The 17,496-nt window shown below is 32.5% G+C and overlaps 1 protein-coding gene across 1 annotated transcript in view; it reads right to left on the bottom strand.

The window, feature by feature from the left end:
* Window positions 1–17,496, bottom strand: part of LOC129228515 (uncharacterized) — a 130,924-nt gene that overhangs the window by 75,523 nt on the left and 37,905 nt on the right. Inside the window, exons 6-7 of the mRNA XM_054863194.1 lie at window positions 8,975–9,202; window positions 3,881–5,006 (exon numbers count right to left, since the gene is read on the bottom strand). Of these exons, the coding sequence (XP_054719169.1) occupies window positions 3,881–5,006; window positions 8,975–9,202 (1,354 nt within the window). The remainder of the gene's footprint in view (window positions 1–3,880; window positions 5,007–8,974; window positions 9,203–17,496) is intronic.

Here is a 17,496-nt window from a genome sequence, read left to right on the forward strand (position 1 = left end):
ACTCAAAACATCTCGTTTACATGGTAATTTACTACCGCAGATTTGATTTTTCATCACTCCAACTAGATAAATATTGTTCCGCAAAGTGGACATTTCAGCACTTTTATCAATTACTTATATAGCACGTCTTTTCTTATGCACTTCAAGTACGAAACTAAAACGAATGTAGCATTGAACAAATAATATGTAAAAACAAAATTGACTTGTCGAGACTTGTAGTCGCGCTTGTAGCGAATTCGAACGCACTTGGCGCCGACTCGTCGTAGCATGTTAGACAGTCAGATGCATGAAACTTCAAGGCCAATGCGGCACGTGTTAATATTATCGGATTGAGCTGAAATTTTGTATTTTTAATGTTTTGGTGTAACTGAACAAAATTACAAATAATTTTGAAAAAATATGAACTTTCGAAAATAAGGACCACCCTAATATATATATATATATATATATATATATATATATATAAGCTAATAATAATAATAAAAGTGAAAAATATTGAAAAGACCACACCAAGAGCCCATAGATGCGCAACGCAGCAAAACTAAAAAGTCAAGTAAATAAAAGATAAAGCAAACAGAATTACAAATATTAAACAAATTATAAATAACAAATGATGATAAAACAGGAAAATGCAAACAGCTAATATATAGCTAATATATATATATTAGCTAATATATATATATTAGCTAATATATATATTAGCTTATTTACTACATTATTTGAAACATATTTCCAGGGTTCATACTCTATTTGGATGAAACAATTCTATGACTTTTCCAAGACTTTTTCATGACTTCAATGAAAATTTTCATGACCTCGTTACACGAAGAGAATAGCACTATTTAATTTCAAACTTGGTAATATTTGGAAATGAGCATTAGCAAACGTCCCATAGCCTCATTGAAGCACTTACTCGTTGTGGAAAAAAATATAAGTGCACACTTAAAAAACTAAACTATTCTTATTTGTCTTTATCATATAAATTTAAGTAAAGTAAAAATGCAGTGAAGCAAATATAATGATGCTTAAATGTATGATTTTTTAAAAAACATGCAGAATGATATTGAATGGGACAAAGGTTGAATGAGTCATCATTAAGTTTCAATAAATTTGCTTCAAAAGTTACCTTTTAGTGTCAACAGTGCCTTTAATCATCCACATAACTTGACAGTATTTTGGTTATTTAAAGTAAAACCACATAGTTTCAGTTCTTTATGTTTCCAAACCAGATCTTTTTTGAAAAAACCATTCAGTAATGAATCAATCTTCTGATTCAAAAGTATATTTGTTTTGTTTACAAGTTTGCATTTTCAAATGCATATAAATTAATAGGCACAGAAATTTCAGAACACGTTTAATTTCCGACATTGAACGTAGCAGTGCGTTGCATGGATTAGTTTTGCGTGCGTATGTTGGGCACTACTGTTTTAGAGAATTCGAATTCCTCTTTTTCTGTATTCTGTTGCCTCACTTAATATCTATATTTTCTTAAACATTCAACAAATTAAGATAAACTCTGAAAAATTTAATCATAAAGTTCTTACAAGTGATGGAATTGAACTCGCATGCAACTGAAATGCTTTTTTTGAGTGGGCGTGGCAAAACTAAGAATGTGAAATTTTCTACTACAGAATATGAAACATAAGAAGTGTTGAAAATAACAGAAAATTCAAAATAAATGATGTCCAAGCAGTAAAATCACATCGCAAAAAATGGCAAGCGGCTGCGACAGAAGTGGATGCAATGAGATTTCAAAATTCAGATTTGATTTTTGGATCGTTCAATTTTTCACTTTTAATAGCTTTTATGCACAATACTGTTAAATCACTCAAGATTTCTCATGCTCCTTTAGTTACTGTTCCTTTCTCTTTGTCCAGGACATTTTTCCATGACTTGAAATAAATTTCCATGACTTTCAATGAAAATTTCAATTTTCCATGACTTTTCCAGGTCTGAAAGTCTGTTATTTTTTCCCCATGACTTTCCAGGATTTCCATGACCCGTACGAACCCTGTATTTCTTCAGTCTTGCAATATATTAAAGAAGAAACCTTTGAATGTAATAAACTTTAAATAATTATAATTAGCATTTGTAGTCATGAGAAACAGAATTACTAAAAGAAAAATTCATGTTAAAAAATAGCTGCCAGCAACAGGCCCTTGAAAAAGAAAATGACAGCAGCTTTAATCCTTGTTTAAAGTTGCTAAAATAGCTTTCAAAAACAAATCCGACTAAATTTTCGGTGTAACAAATGTCTAATTCCTTACCACTCAGACACAAGGATCTCTAAATTTTTACCACTAAGATTACAGCAAAATTAAAAAGACTCTTGACTATACTACTGACAATCTTGACTATACTGTTGACAGTCTTTTGAGAACTTTTTAATTTCATACAAAGCAGAGGAGAAAAATCTCTGGCGGCAAGAGGCCAGAGATTAAACATTAAAGCCAGAAAGTCCATGTCTGCGACAGGTGCTATTAGTATGAAAAAAAAATTAAGTATCCCATGTTCTCATGCAGAACTTATTATTTAGGTGTAAAACTATTAACTACTAAAACTTTTTTTTTCTTTAATTTTTAAATTCAGTCTTAATTTTTAGATACTGACTCTTACATTTATTTGATAGTGAATCATCTTCACTTAGATTTGCATGTATTTATAACAGACCTGCCAACCTATATGAAAAATCAGGAGACAGGGTTAGTTTCAAAGAAGAAAAGGGGAGGCCGTCATTTAAGGAAAAAAATATGGTTTTATCAAGCATTTTTTGTTCAAAATATGCTAATTTAATATAAAAATTTAATAACATCTCAGAGTCTAAAAAAAATCCTTGTAAAATAGCATGCAAAGAGCAAAAGCTTTAATTATTTTATTTGAAAAAACACTAATACAATTTATATTAGTGCCATTAGTACTAAGACACTTATGTCATCCTAGCTATGATATTAAATTCCTTTAATAAGTTGGAATTGTTAAAACATTGCAAAACATATGGGAAAATAAAGTAAATATACGGAAAAAAAAATCATAAAAGAGTTTTCTACAGCAATATATTTCAAGTAGAACAATAAGCTTTTATTTCAAAGCAATATTTGGGGGGGGGGGGGCTAAAAGCAAGGGAATGCCGAAAATACCTTTGAATTTTGGCAAAAACAGTAGCTAAAAGATTGCTGCCCAATTACCTGCAATGCGCTGAATCTGCCTAAGCTTTTTTCCCCACTTGCATACGACATACAGTACAAAAAAAATGGTTCCATCATATCTTGGAAAGGTCGAAAAACTAAACTATGGCAGTGTCTTTTAATTAAGATTAGAAAAATTATTTTGCTTTTAAAAATTAAAATTTCGATAAATTATGAAAAAATGATGGTTAAATAAAAAATATAACAAGCGGGAGAAATTGGTACTTAAAACCAGGAGATATCGGCAAAAAACGGGAGGCTCCATTGAAAAACGGGAGAGTTTTCAGGTCTGTAATCAGGTTAATTTGAAATGGAATGACCTAAATCAAGAAATTTAAAGGTGGGAGCTAATTCAAACTGTCATATCAGAGAACTTTTCTTATATATATTTTTTTTAAATCAAGGACATCAATATATTTCAGAGAGTAACAAATGAGTATATTTTCTAAAATAAACACCTTTGACCAGAAGGCAAAATTTAAAGTAACAACATTTTATTGCAAATTTTGTGCAAAAAAATGTGTTTACTTTTAGTTGTAAGTAAATTTTTTACTAAAAGATATTACACATACACATATAGGACAAACAAATGCATTTTCCCAATCAAAATAGCATTGAAGACAACTCACGAAAAATCTATTTTTAAACATGAATATGCAACAAACAGAATTAAAAGAACACAAATTGAAACATACCTGTGAAAGACTGTGACAGAGTAACACTATTATTAACATCTGAAGCATTCGATTTTTCACTGTCTGATTCAGTAGTTGTGTATTCGCCACTTGCATCACAAGAGCTATCAACAGTTTTAGTCGATGCGTCATCTTTAAAAGATTTTTCCTCTTTTCCTAAATTATCATCTGAAACACACTCATCAGTTGAATGGCACGTATTCAGCCAAGCTTGGACTTGGGATCTTTTTTCATTATGATGATTTGATTTGTGAGATATGTTACTTTTAGGCACTTTGGATAATTTTTTGTTCTTTTTTAAAGTTGAGCTGGGAGAGGAAAGATCGTTTTGTACATTTAAACTCTCAGTTAACCCAAGACATTTATCATTTATATCTTTATCAACAACTTGACTATCTTTTGAGTTATAGTTACTAATAGAGGCTAAGTCTTTGATGTCTTTTCCATCAAGTAATGTTTTCTGACTAATGGGACTGAAGCTCAATTGTTTTACAATGCTGTTTGATGCTGTGGCTTCATCAAAGTTTGTTAATTCTTCAAGCAATTCATCATCAACTGATGTTACTTTATAAAATGAGTCAGGGACAGTTTTATTTAAACTAGAATGATAAAAAGGCTTTTCTTCAGACAAGAAATGTAAAGCTTTCAAACTCACAGATGGATATTTATCTGGTGCAAGGTAAAATTTTTGTAAATTTGTGGCACTAGGTGAAGATTTGTCAAAAACTTTCGTTATGCTTTCTACCATCGGAATCTCACAGTTATCTAATTTTTCATCATTAGAAAAATGTGCAGAAGTCTCACTAGAGTAGCCAACATCCTGAACAATTTCAAATTTTTTAGTTCCACCTTGGCTTTCAGCTTTCAGTTTGGTAATACCAGTATCTCCAACCATGACAGCTTTGTCATTTTTGGGAGTAAGCTCCTCTGTTTGCAAAAGAACATCAACTTGCAGTTCGTGATCCAATTCATCAAGGCAGTCATCAACAAGCACATTATCACATTTGTAACTCATTTTGCTTCTCAGTTCATTTTCTAACAGCGCGATTTCATCACAGTGCTCACTCAGTCTTGGATATTTTTTCAGGGGCTCCTCACTAAAGCTTTTGTCCAGTTTTTCAGCACCCTAGAACATTTTTAAACTGAATCAGAATATAGAGAAAAAAGTAAATGATTTATTTTTATACTTTTTCTTTTATACGTTGTAAAGTGAATTGTTAGGGTAATTTAGAATACATATTGTTTATTCTTATTTTATGTTAGGCAAAAACAGGGTTCCCACTCTAAAATGGAAAGCAAAATAAAGCACTTTAAAGCACCCTACTTTTTCTCTAAGTATGGTGATTGCTATGTGTTCTTTGTAAATTATACTATTTGCATAGTTTATGTATTCTGGTTATATTAATTAATACCTGATTCCTGAAGATCCAGTAACAAACAGGAAAATACAGAACATAAATTTTACAGAAATTTAAAAACTAAGACAACAGCATAAACAAATATTGCAATCAAAAAAGCAAATTTTAAGCTTAATATAGAATTGAAAGTGTAAACAAGGATTTGAGAACAATCTACAGTGGTTTTGTGGAGCATTTTGTGATTTTGCAGAGCGAAGACTACTAGAAAGTGGGTTGAAAGTAGCACAATAATTAGGTCATACGTATAATAAAAAGTCAAGAGAAGGCAATCCGAATAATTCCAGACCTTAATTTTAGTATGAAGCTCACAGAGTAGGGTTTAAGCAAAATCCAAACTATTTGAAATTGGAAACTGCTCTTGTATTGTAGATTATAGAGCCCCTAAAAGAGGGGTGTTACCGCAGATGTAAATGTAATAAAAGTTATGCAAAGCTACTATATTTTAAAATATTAGTATGACGATCAGAATGTGCAGCATAAATCAACATCTTCCATTTTCAAGTTATAAATGTAACTTATTGTATCTACTGCTTAGTGTTCTTACAGTTCAGTGTTTTATTATTACTACTTACTGTATGTATCATACTGTTTTTCTTTTTCTCTCTCCCATTGATCATTGAATTTGTGCATCGTCACATTATATTTAATGATGCAGCTTTTTAAAAAATACGATAAAAATTCAGCTGTTTATGTAAGAAACGGTATATAGTTAAAAAATGATCTAAAGCAGTTTGAAAGGTGTTTAAAAATGTCTAAAATGATTGGGTATGTTAATAAAAAAACCATATACACAACACTTTTCTATAACGCGAAATTCCGACTTATGCGAGGAGTCTTGGAACCCATCCCTCGCATAGGTCGGGATCCGACTGTAGTAGAAACAAGAAACCTACCAAGTAGGATCCTATCGCAATTCGTGATTGTGAAAAGCATAATTTGAATTCAAGATCTCAAAATTCAAACTTTTTTATTGTTGTGTGTGTGTTTCCACGTTATTGGTAGTGATGTGCCGGATCGTTAAAAAAGTAGATCTGCGAATCCGGATCATTAGTGTCAAGATCCGTGGATACAGATACGGATCTCAAATTTTTTTTACCCAATTCAACTATCCAAGTGTAAAATTTGTTATGGAAGGTATTCCCGTCAGAATAATGGCAGCTTCTTCAAAAAATGTCAACTGCAGCAAAAATATAATCAAGACTATGATTTACTCTTTAAAGAAATCTCCATTAAAATTGAGGGAGAGTTGGAAGGAAAGGGTCAGCGCTGCATTAATGCTTAGATGGAATGTAAAAAATTATTTCTAGCTTCCTCGGTAGATGTAGGATACAGGAGCAAGAGTGTAAAGCTGCAACTGGACAGGCTAGAAATAGTTTTTGGCATTTTATTTTAGCATAAATGCAGCGCTGACACATTCCACCAAACTTACTCCGACCAAGTAATACAGAGTTGGGAACACCTTTACAAACAGTAAATAGAGAATTTAGTCTCACTTTTTTTGAAGGATGCCGAGAAAAACAAAAATGAAGAATAACAGAAACCCCAAACCAATAACAAAAACTAATATTAAATTAAAAATTAAAAAAAAATAAAACATGTCCCAGAGAGCCAACATCATATTAAGATGAAATTTGCAGTCAGATTACACATTTGTCAACAAATATGAACTGACAGCAGGTAAAAATTTTAAATCATTGAGCTTTTTCTTCTTATCTTCCAACAATGAAATCGATACCAATCACGCATATAAAGGCTTAGAATTGCTTTTAAAATTTGCTTTACAAGATTATAGCTCTTACTGTATATAAGTTGGAAGTTTCAAATAAATATCAAATGCAGAAAACTTCGTTCTTTCAATTGGGACCAACATTTTCAACATACGGGTAAATTTTTACTACCATAATTGTGAAAAACGTTAAGTCGGTTTTTAATTAATATCTCCGGTAATTAAAGTTCTACAAAAACAAGGCCAATCTAAGAACACTTTCGATCAAATCACCTTTTGAACAAAAAATTGAGGAATCAAAATCGGTTCATCTGTTTAGGAGCTACGATGCCACAAAAAAACACACTGATACACACTTTTAAAACTTATTTCCCCTTCCTTTTTGCAACGAAGAGGGGGGGGGGGGATACAAATTGGCTTCTGAACTGATACCTTATAATTTAAAGAGGGAATAAAACCTAATTTAAACGGAATTAAAGAGTCTTTTATTCAAATATTTAAAAAAAATTTAGAATAGAAATGATCCGTTTAAGATCCATCAAAAAAGTAACGGATACAGATACAGATCTTTATTTTCCCTCGGATATCCCGAACATCACTAGTTATTGGAATAGCTAAGGATTTTTTTATATTGAAGATACAGCTTCAAAGCAAAACGTTTTGTTGTCAGTACAATATGTTTAACAAAATTGTGCATTGGATAAGCATTTTATAAATTACTAAAATATTGACTATTTTATATCCTTATGAACAAAATTTATGATGGAAGTTTTATGATTTTTTTACATCATTAATGACAGAATATTTTTAATTAATAGGATAAGCTAAAGAAAGCACAGCTTTTTAGAAATGATTATTATGATCATTTAGCAAAAAAATTTTCTGAAATATGCAAAAAAAAAAAAAAAAGCCTTATACTTTTTTATAAAATTGAATTATTCCTAAGTGTTTTGATTTTGTTTAATGGCACTAAAAAAGTTATTGATCAATCAGTAAGCGCATGCAAAGATTTCAAAGAATTACATATTTTATTTAAATGCAAAAAAGAACAAAAAATTAATTGAACTATGAATGTGCTGTGGTGCCTAGGTATTGTGATGTGGTTTCACACAATAAAAATTCAAGGTTATTTTAATTTTGAAAAAGAAAAAATTTGCAATTAAGGAAACTGTTTCTAGATAAAATTTTTGTTACCGATTTCGTAATTTGATTTAAGGAAGCATGGCTAAATTGAAATTAATGCTGCTGCGTAATCAACTTGATTGTTGTTGGTATTAAGAGTGTAATAGTAGTTTGATTAATGCTGTGTGTTGTTTATTACTAGTTGCATGGGTTGGGTGTCTTTAACTTAGATTGTTTACCTTGAAATTAAAAAAAAAAATAACCAAGTGGATTATTTTCTAAAACCACCAATATCAACTTTGCTTGTCTGTGGTTTTTTGTGCCACCCTATTCCATGGATAACCGGGAGGAAATAAATTTCAGAGGTGGGGAGATAAAAGCATGACAAAAGATAACTGATTTCTAGTATTACAACATAAAAAAAAATTGGAATTTCAGTGTATAATAGAGACACAATCTCCCCGGAATTGCAATAAATACGTTAATGTTAAACAGATAAATTCAATTTCATATTCAATTATGTAAAAATGTTTTAAATTATCTGTTTTTCTGAAAATACTTGCGGCATTTTAAAAGATGAAAATGCTGGAAATCTAGTGAAATACCGGAACGCAATCACACACATCCCTGGATAAATTTGCAATCAAAATTTATTCAGTCACTTAAAATTGCACAATTTTTATTATCCTGTAGACTAGAAAAATAAATAAAACTATGTAAAACAGAATTAATTAAAAATTTGAAAAAAAAAGTTAAATGAAGGCAAAAGAGATGACTTTTAAATTAAAATTCTATAAAATATGAACAAAATATTAAAAAATATCTTACTGATTTTGAGTTTTCTATCAGCTGCTCCAATATGCAATGACATTCTATTGATTTTAACCATATAGAATGCCATCTGTGTTCAAGATTTTCAGCAACTCTCCTAACACGTTCTGCATCCCAAACCATCAAGGAATTTTGTCCAAACCGAACATTTCCTTTCAAATGTTCACACAGTTTTAATAGTGATGAAACATATTTTCCTTTGGCTTCTATTTCTTTCTGAAAAGACTAAAAGATGAACTTAAATTACTACACTTATCTTCTTAAATATTCTAACAATATTGAAATAAATACATAAAAATAGTTGAGGCAGTCAGAGTATTTTATAATTTTGAGTAAAACACCATCAAAAGTAAGCTTCATTGAGAAGTTTTTCTAAATCATGCTCTCTATAGCTTAGATTTGATGTAATCTTAAATACCTGCATCTTTGAAAATAATTAATTCATTGAAATGTCTCATATATAATTTAAATAATTACCACTTTAAGATATCAAACTAACTTTTATTTTTTTTTAAAAATCTATTCTCTTTTTCTCTGCAACAAACCAAAAAAAAAAAAAAATTTTTTTTTTTTTTTTTTTTTTTGGGCAATCACGATTGCTTATTGCTTTCATTTGACTGTTTTGATGTCCTACGATTTTATTTTCCCACCAGCACCCTCTGCAGCACCACCGACCACCTCAGGATGCTGCTCCTCTAGTGAAAAACTGTCTCCAGGTTGCTTCAATATCCTACACTTACACACATACATACTGCACGTACACACAAACACACACATACAAACACACACTCCAACACATACACACACGCATACATACAGACACCTACACATACGCCTACACACAAGTACCCACACACTCATGCCCGCACACAGACAGAAACACATATGCCTACACACATACATTCCCCCCCCACACAAACACTCATACACACAACTACCCACACACTCATACCTGCACGCAGATACAATCACACATGCCTACACATATACATACCCCCCTACACACATACCCCCCACACATGCCTACATACACACTCATGATTGTGAAAAACATAATTTGAATTCAAAATGTCAAAATTCAAATTAATTTTTCTTTTCTTTTTTTGAGCAATCAGGATTGCTTATTGTTTTCACTTGGTGGTTTTGATGTTCTTATGATTTTATTTCCCACCACCTCCCTCTGCAGCACCACCGTCAGCCGGCCCTCCCGATGCTGCTCCTCTAGCGAGCAAAGTCTCCAGGTTGCGTCCATATCCTGCACACACAAGCATACGCACACACAAACATACGCACATACAAACACACACAAGCATACGCACACACAAACACACACAGGCATACGCACATACCTACACATACACAAACACCTGCACACACATACACTCATGCCTGCACACAGACACAAACACACATGCCTACACACATACCCCCCCCCTCCCACACACACAAACACACTCATGATTGCGAAAATCATAATTTGAATTCAAGATGTGAAAATGGAAATTATTATTTTTTTTTAATTTCTTTAATGTAATGATGAACTTACAGCTTTTAAAATCAATTTTACAACTTAGTGTAAGTTTCCAGAACTTACTGGAAAAACTAATACCTACTTTACAGAACTAAGCAAAAAAACATAGTTGGTTTGGTTCAGATGCTGTATTCCCCCCCTCCCCCCCAGCCATATCTGATTATTTTGCACAATATTGAAATTATTTTCTTCGCCAAGCAGGCGATAATTTTTAAACATTTACATAAAATAACAAAACTGTAACTCATAAACACGAACTTTTTCAGATAAAAATGAAAGACTGAAATTTTTGTTAACATGGCTTTACGTACATGAAAATTATAGAGGATCATCTTTAAAGCTTTGAGAAAATTTCTACTACCACGTGGGAAAGCTCTCTTTTTTTTAATTTTATTTATTTATTTTTTTTTAATAATTCATGTTTTTTCTACATTCAGAATTTAAGTTCTGAATAACATTAGGACTCCTGCACTTTTTGTTCTAGCCTCAGAATAAAACACACACATTTGTCACAATACAAATTCAAACATTAGAAGGTCATTAAAAATTTGAGGTTTGTTCTGTATTAAACTTTGAAGTTTCACTTAATAAAAAAAAATTCTGTTGGTGACTTACAAGCAAAACTATATTTTTAAGTACTCATCATATTAAGAGAAGTAAAATTAATTAAAGCACAGCATTCATGGTAGAACAGAAATATATTTATAGTAACTCAAATATAATTCAGTCAACTATCTTTTTAACCCCCAACACACAAAGGAAGGGGGTTATAAGTTTTACATGTCTGTGTGGGTGTGTGTATCAGTCTGTGGTACTCTAGTGCCTAAACGGATGAACTGATTTAGAAAAACTTTTTTTTTTGTTCCAAAGGAGAATTGATCGAGTGTTCTTAGCTAGTTTGCGTCTTTGGATGACCCTAATTAACGAAGATATTAATTAAAAACCTCTGAAAGATTTTTTCGATTTTTGTAGTGAAAATATATTTAAAAATTTTTTAATTTGGTACCAAAATAAAGAGTTTTTTTCTGCGTCTCACAGAATGTTTGGAACTTCCATGTTACATAGAATTCAAATTATAACGTTTTTAAAGCAGATTTTAAATACGGCTACGCTTTTTTTCAGCGATTAGTAACCGAATTCATTGTTGGAGGACAAGGAAATTAAAAGCAATGATTTTAAATTTTCATCTGTTGCCAGTTTCTAAGTGTTAACAAATACTTGTAATTGATATTAACAGTATAAGGCTTTTGAAAGCATTTTAAATTTTCCCTCTTGATTCTACGTAGGTCAGTCAGAAAGTTACCTGCACTTCTTCGTAAATCTGTTCCGTCTAAGACAATTTTGATGAAATTCTGTGGCAATACTGAAGACTTACCTTTATCGAGTGATGCAGCGGTTTCCCGAAGACACATTTAGTTTTTCTGATTATCAGTTGCAAACATGTCTCGACAGTTGCAAGTAGGGTCCAAATTGGAAATGTGTGCAATGATTCAATTTTGTGGGCAAAAAGGTGCAACTGCACTGAAATTTATGGGCAGTAGCATGAAGTTCATGGTAAAAATGCTATGTCACATGCAACATGTTTGAGAATGAATGTGCAAATATTGACGACGCTGAGCCGAGGGAAGACCAAGTTTATATAGGAAGTGTGGAATCACCTTCCCAAGCCACCCTAACCTTCCACCTCCTGACTTCGATTTTTTTGGTCCCATAAAACAAGAACTTTCAAAGCGATGATACTATTTGGATGACAAAGTGAAAGCTGCAATCCAACAATAGTTATCGGACATTGGACGGGATTTCTTTGAAGAAGGCATCGAAAAACTTGTACCAAGCCTCGAAAAATGCTTAAATAATGGAAGTGGTTACGTTAAAAAGTAGATTTTTAATGGAACTTTAAAATTGCATTAAAGTTATTGTAGAAGTTCAATCCTTTTTAGCCTACTTTCCCAGTAAAAGTCAGAAAAAGAAGAAAAAAGCATGAAAGAAGGCTTAATGCATCTTAAAAATATCGCAAAAAACAAAAAAAAAATCAAAAATAAATAAATAAATATCGACAAGGCCCAATATAGACTGATTTCACTACCGTTTTTCGGTACCTTCACAAATCTTATTTTAAAATTGGTACTTTCACAAAAATCAAGTTATAAAATCAGCAGCTTCACAAAACTAACTTGCACATTCTAGAATATTTAAAAATCGAAAATTTTACAAAAATCTGTATTCTAAAATAGAAAACTTGTTTTTCTGTTTAAAACACAATTTACTCATAAAATGAAATGCTAAGATGATTTATATGAACAATCGCTTAGGTAACAACTTTTTCATATATTAAACTGTTTTTCGCCAAATTGCATATTTATGTAACGTAGCATCAGTTTTGGGGGATGATAATTTCCTGAATTGTACACAGTAAAAAAGCCTATTGAGCTGAGATACAATGGTAATTTCCCTACCTGTTGGCCCTCCCCCCCCCCCCCCCCAAGAAAAAAACGTTAGAAATAATAGTAAACGACATTTGAAACTTTCTAACTACCATTTAAATTGCTTTAATTTTCTAAACAAAAAGTAGAATGTGCCTTTGAAAGATCCCAAACACAATGCTAATAAAAAAAAACTTTCACAAAAATAGATTATTGATACAGTACTTTCACAAAAATAGGTAGTGAGAAAAAAATCCTGGATTTGCCCCTGATCGAAAAAGTAAAAATTGGAAAGTAGGGTATAGAGATGGGGGAAAATGTCTGTCTGTCCTCCCTAATAACTTTTGAATGAATAATCCGATTCCAACAAACTTTTTTTTGTTCAAAAGATCTTGGTGAGGACACCTTATTCCCATATCTCACTTTTTGATTTGAACTATTTTTTGTTCAATTTTGAATGGTTCAAATAAATTTAACATTAGCACCTACAGGGAACTTCAAGGCAATTCCAAAATGTGAGGCGAATTTGCTTCACTTTGTGCCAAAACTTTGTTGTCAAAATGTTTCAAGGGCACCCATATGCAAAATTTTAAATGGGGGGGGGGGGGTTCTCAGACATTTTCCCCATAGTTTAGCAGGATATTTTCCCCATAGAAACTGATTTCAGTACAGATTAGAGTTGTATAAATTTATCATTTTTAATAACTTATTCATTAATTGCTGGAGAAAAAATGCTTTTACATTTTTGCACAAAAAAAAGTTCAAAAGGGGGGGGGGCTTGAGCCCCCACTTGCCCCCTCCCCAATATGGGCTTCCTTGAAATGTTCCGCACATGAGCACAAGACATGGAGAATCTGAAGTGGGGGTGTGGGGGGGAGAACTATGTAAACAAAGTGCAATTGATAAACAAAACAAATGCGCGCGCATCTTTGGCGGGAAGCCAGCACATTTTTATTAATAGCCACTGAACTAAAGTTTGGTATACTTACTATTTTGAAATTGAGAGAAAAAGTTACATTCCGATCGAAATTACGCGATGCATTATTTAATTCACAAATATTTCTCGCAAAATGTTGAGACGAAAATCGTTACAGCTCGTCAGTTTACGACTGCTTTCTAAGCTCAGCAGACCCCCCTCGCTCCACACCTGAAAGGTCTCCATGTTTTCATTGGCAGAGGCGGAAGAAAGTCCCCCGTAGCTATGACGTCGGGTTTCGGCGAGGAGCAGCCGGCAAATAAGCCAAGCTTGGCGGGAGTCCAGAAAAAAACAAACAAACGAACCAAGGAAGCAAAAACGGCAAGCTTGTTTCAATCATCAAAATAACTGCCCCGAAAAGAGATAAATTCAATCCTTAAAATGTCTGCACAGTGTCATATGAGATAGACTGGTTAGTTTTGGAACAAGTTCTCTTGTGAGCTTGAGAATGAATGTTATCTTTAAAAATCAATGAGGTGGCACGACATATAAGATAAAGGTAATAAATGCACCAATTTCATGCAAATTTCAGAAAGAATAAAATTAATCCGCACACGCGTAGAAAAAAAAACGCCTTCAGTTTGGACTTGAAAAAAGAGAAAGATCCTTATTTTTTTAATGAGGCTTTTATTTCACTTCAAAAGATTTGCAATATTTTTATCTGAAACGTCATCACACTCGTTCGTCACAAAGAAAGAGGGCATGGAATCAGTTTCAAATTATCGAAGTATAAAGTAAGACAAGAAAAATTAAAGCCTTTTTTTTTCACAGCAAAGTCAAAAAAAAAAAAAAGCCGCGGACTTCAACTTTTGAGATAAATTAAAAAGGTCAAAAGAAAAAAAAATCACATAACCACAATACTGAAACAGAACTAGTATGTTGCGGCCATCACGAAACTTTCTTCTATATTTTTCCTTTTTCTGATCCCTCCCCATGCTTGACGAGGAAGCAATATTCCTAACAAAAACAAAATTACACATGCAAAAACTTGACGACCATCCCAATGTCTGAATTATTGTAAAAACAAAACAAAGAGCGAAAATTGAAAGTTACTTTAAAAGCCTTGCTTGAATTAATTACAAATATTTTATTTGTTAACAAACATAAGATGGCAACAGTTAAAAATTTTAAATCATTGAGATAATATTTCCTATCATTTCCATACAATTAAAATCACGAGAAATACGCAGACGACAATCTATTACGATTTATCTTTCTTATTGTTGCATAAATAAAAATATTTTTATTCGCAAAAAAAAAAAAAAAAATCAACACCTCTTGGAGCGATCGGCGTCAAAATCGAACCAAAGCCTGTTTACATATGGATTCACATATATTCCAAATTTCAACCAGAACGTAGCATTACTTCTTGAGATAGGGTACTCAAAATGGAAAAAAAGAACGGGTGATTGCGCTACCCCCTTTTTAGCTGTTGACACAAAAATAAAATCAGTTCTTATACCCACTAAGGGTTACTTGCCGATAAATTTTTCTTTCATTAAGTTCATTATTTCTTGAGATACAGCAGTCACAATTGACGACAAAAAACGTTCTATAGCTCAACCCCCATTTGAGTTATTGACACCAAAATTGAATCAGCACCTGTTCCTGTTAATACCAACATATGGACCAAATTTTGTTTGATTCCGCCAGTTACTTCCTGAGGAATAGCAAGCACGCGTAACTCGAAAAACGTCCCATTGCTCCACCCCCCTTGGAGGAATTCGCGCCAAAAACTAATGGGCACAAGTTCACATAGGGGCACATATGTGTACTAAATTTCGTTCGATTTCATGCGGTAGTTTTTGTTGTAGAGTGGCCACAAAAAACTGGTCACACACAGACGTGACACACATACATACACACACACACACATACATACACACACACACACACACACACACAGACAGACAGACATTTTCCAAAAATGGTCGAAATGGACTCAGCACACCTCAAAACTTTCAAATCCGTCAAAATTCGAAATTCGAAAATTTGCACGAATCCAATACTTTCTTCTATATATTAGATATAGAAGAAAGTAAAAACAATGGGTGGCGGCGACTCGAATGCGGACAGCAACCTGTCCTGTCAGCTTTGCTACCCCTCATCTTAAATTCGAATCCCATTGGAGAACTCTGTAATGTAACATATATCTAAAAGCGGACACATTAATCTAAATCACTTTGGATCTGTAAAAAGGATAAAATATAAGCCCCTTTTATTTGGGGGGGGGGGCATCAGATTACAATCGCCTTTTCCCTCTAGTTATAGTTTAAGATGTCAATGCATTTGCAAAAAGAAAGCGCGGTTTTCGTTGTTTTCTGATATGTTATATGTTTTGAGAATTTACTTTTTTACCCCCCCCCTCCACACACACACACATACATGCATACGCACATAGGAAACATTTGAAATGACGGGCATGGAAAATGATGTTTTTAAAAAAATAACTTCAATAGCAGAACATAAAAAAGCAGAAAAATTTAAACAAAACAATGATCTCCTTTTCAGATTGACGTCATTACGTAAGTGTAAGTACTAACGACTAAGACTAAACTGTTGGAAAATATATAATTAACACATTTGATGTGTTTTCCCCCTTACTAGACTTAATGCGTAGGGTTTTTATCAGCAACACCTAAGGATCCGCAAAAAAAGGAAAACATGAGTGCTACTGGTACTGAAGCTTCTTACGTCACAATGACGTTAAAAAAAATCCCAGTTTTGACATAGCAATTCAAACATTTAATTCTTTGCCATCATGGAAAACTGGAAGGCAAAGTTCGCCAAATGAAAATCGAGATGAAAAATCTTGCTAAATATCTTCATAAGATCTTCGTAAGATGCGGCTGTTTACAAATTTTATGCAACCATTCCACAGGTTGTAATAAATTACTTTTAAATAATAAAAAAACGCCTTCAAAAATACCCAGGAACTAAAAGCAAAAAATAACTGATTACACTTACATTCCGTTTCCTACCCAAACCCAAACATAGAAATGAAATTCATTTTACAATTCCAGTACAAAAATCAACTAAACTAAACACCGAATTATAAAATAAATTACTTTTAAATAAAAAAAAACCGCCTTCAAAAAACACAAAGGAACTAAAAAGCAAAAAATAACCGATTACACTTATATACTATTTCCTACCCACACCTAGAAATGAAATTTATTTTACAATTCCAGTACAAAAATCAATTAAACTAATCATCCAATTATAAAATAAATACTGATTTTAATTACTATACGATGAATTATTTTAAATACCTAACTAATTATATACGATCTCTTAATTTTTAATAACCTTTTGAAGTCGGGGCCTCCTATAAACTACTATGTAACGTAACTGACAACCCACTGATCCTGAATTAAACACTAATTTAACTGAACACGAATACTCAGATACGGTTGGATTTCTGAGCGGTTGGACATCGTTCCAAATATAACAGCACGTGGCCAATAGATAGCAACACGAAAATGTTGAATGGAAACTGTTTGCCTTATATTGCCAATCATTTACAGATCGGTCTTCCATGGTGCTTTAGAGGCATAAAGCAGAGGCAGGCAGTCAAAGATGACAATTT

The sequence above is a fragment of the Uloborus diversus genome, chromosome 8 (genome assembly GCF_026930045.1).
Source record: "Uloborus diversus isolate 005 chromosome 8, Udiv.v.3.1, whole genome shotgun sequence".
NCBI lineage: Eukaryota > Metazoa > Arthropoda > Arachnida > Araneae > Uloboridae > Uloborus > Uloborus diversus.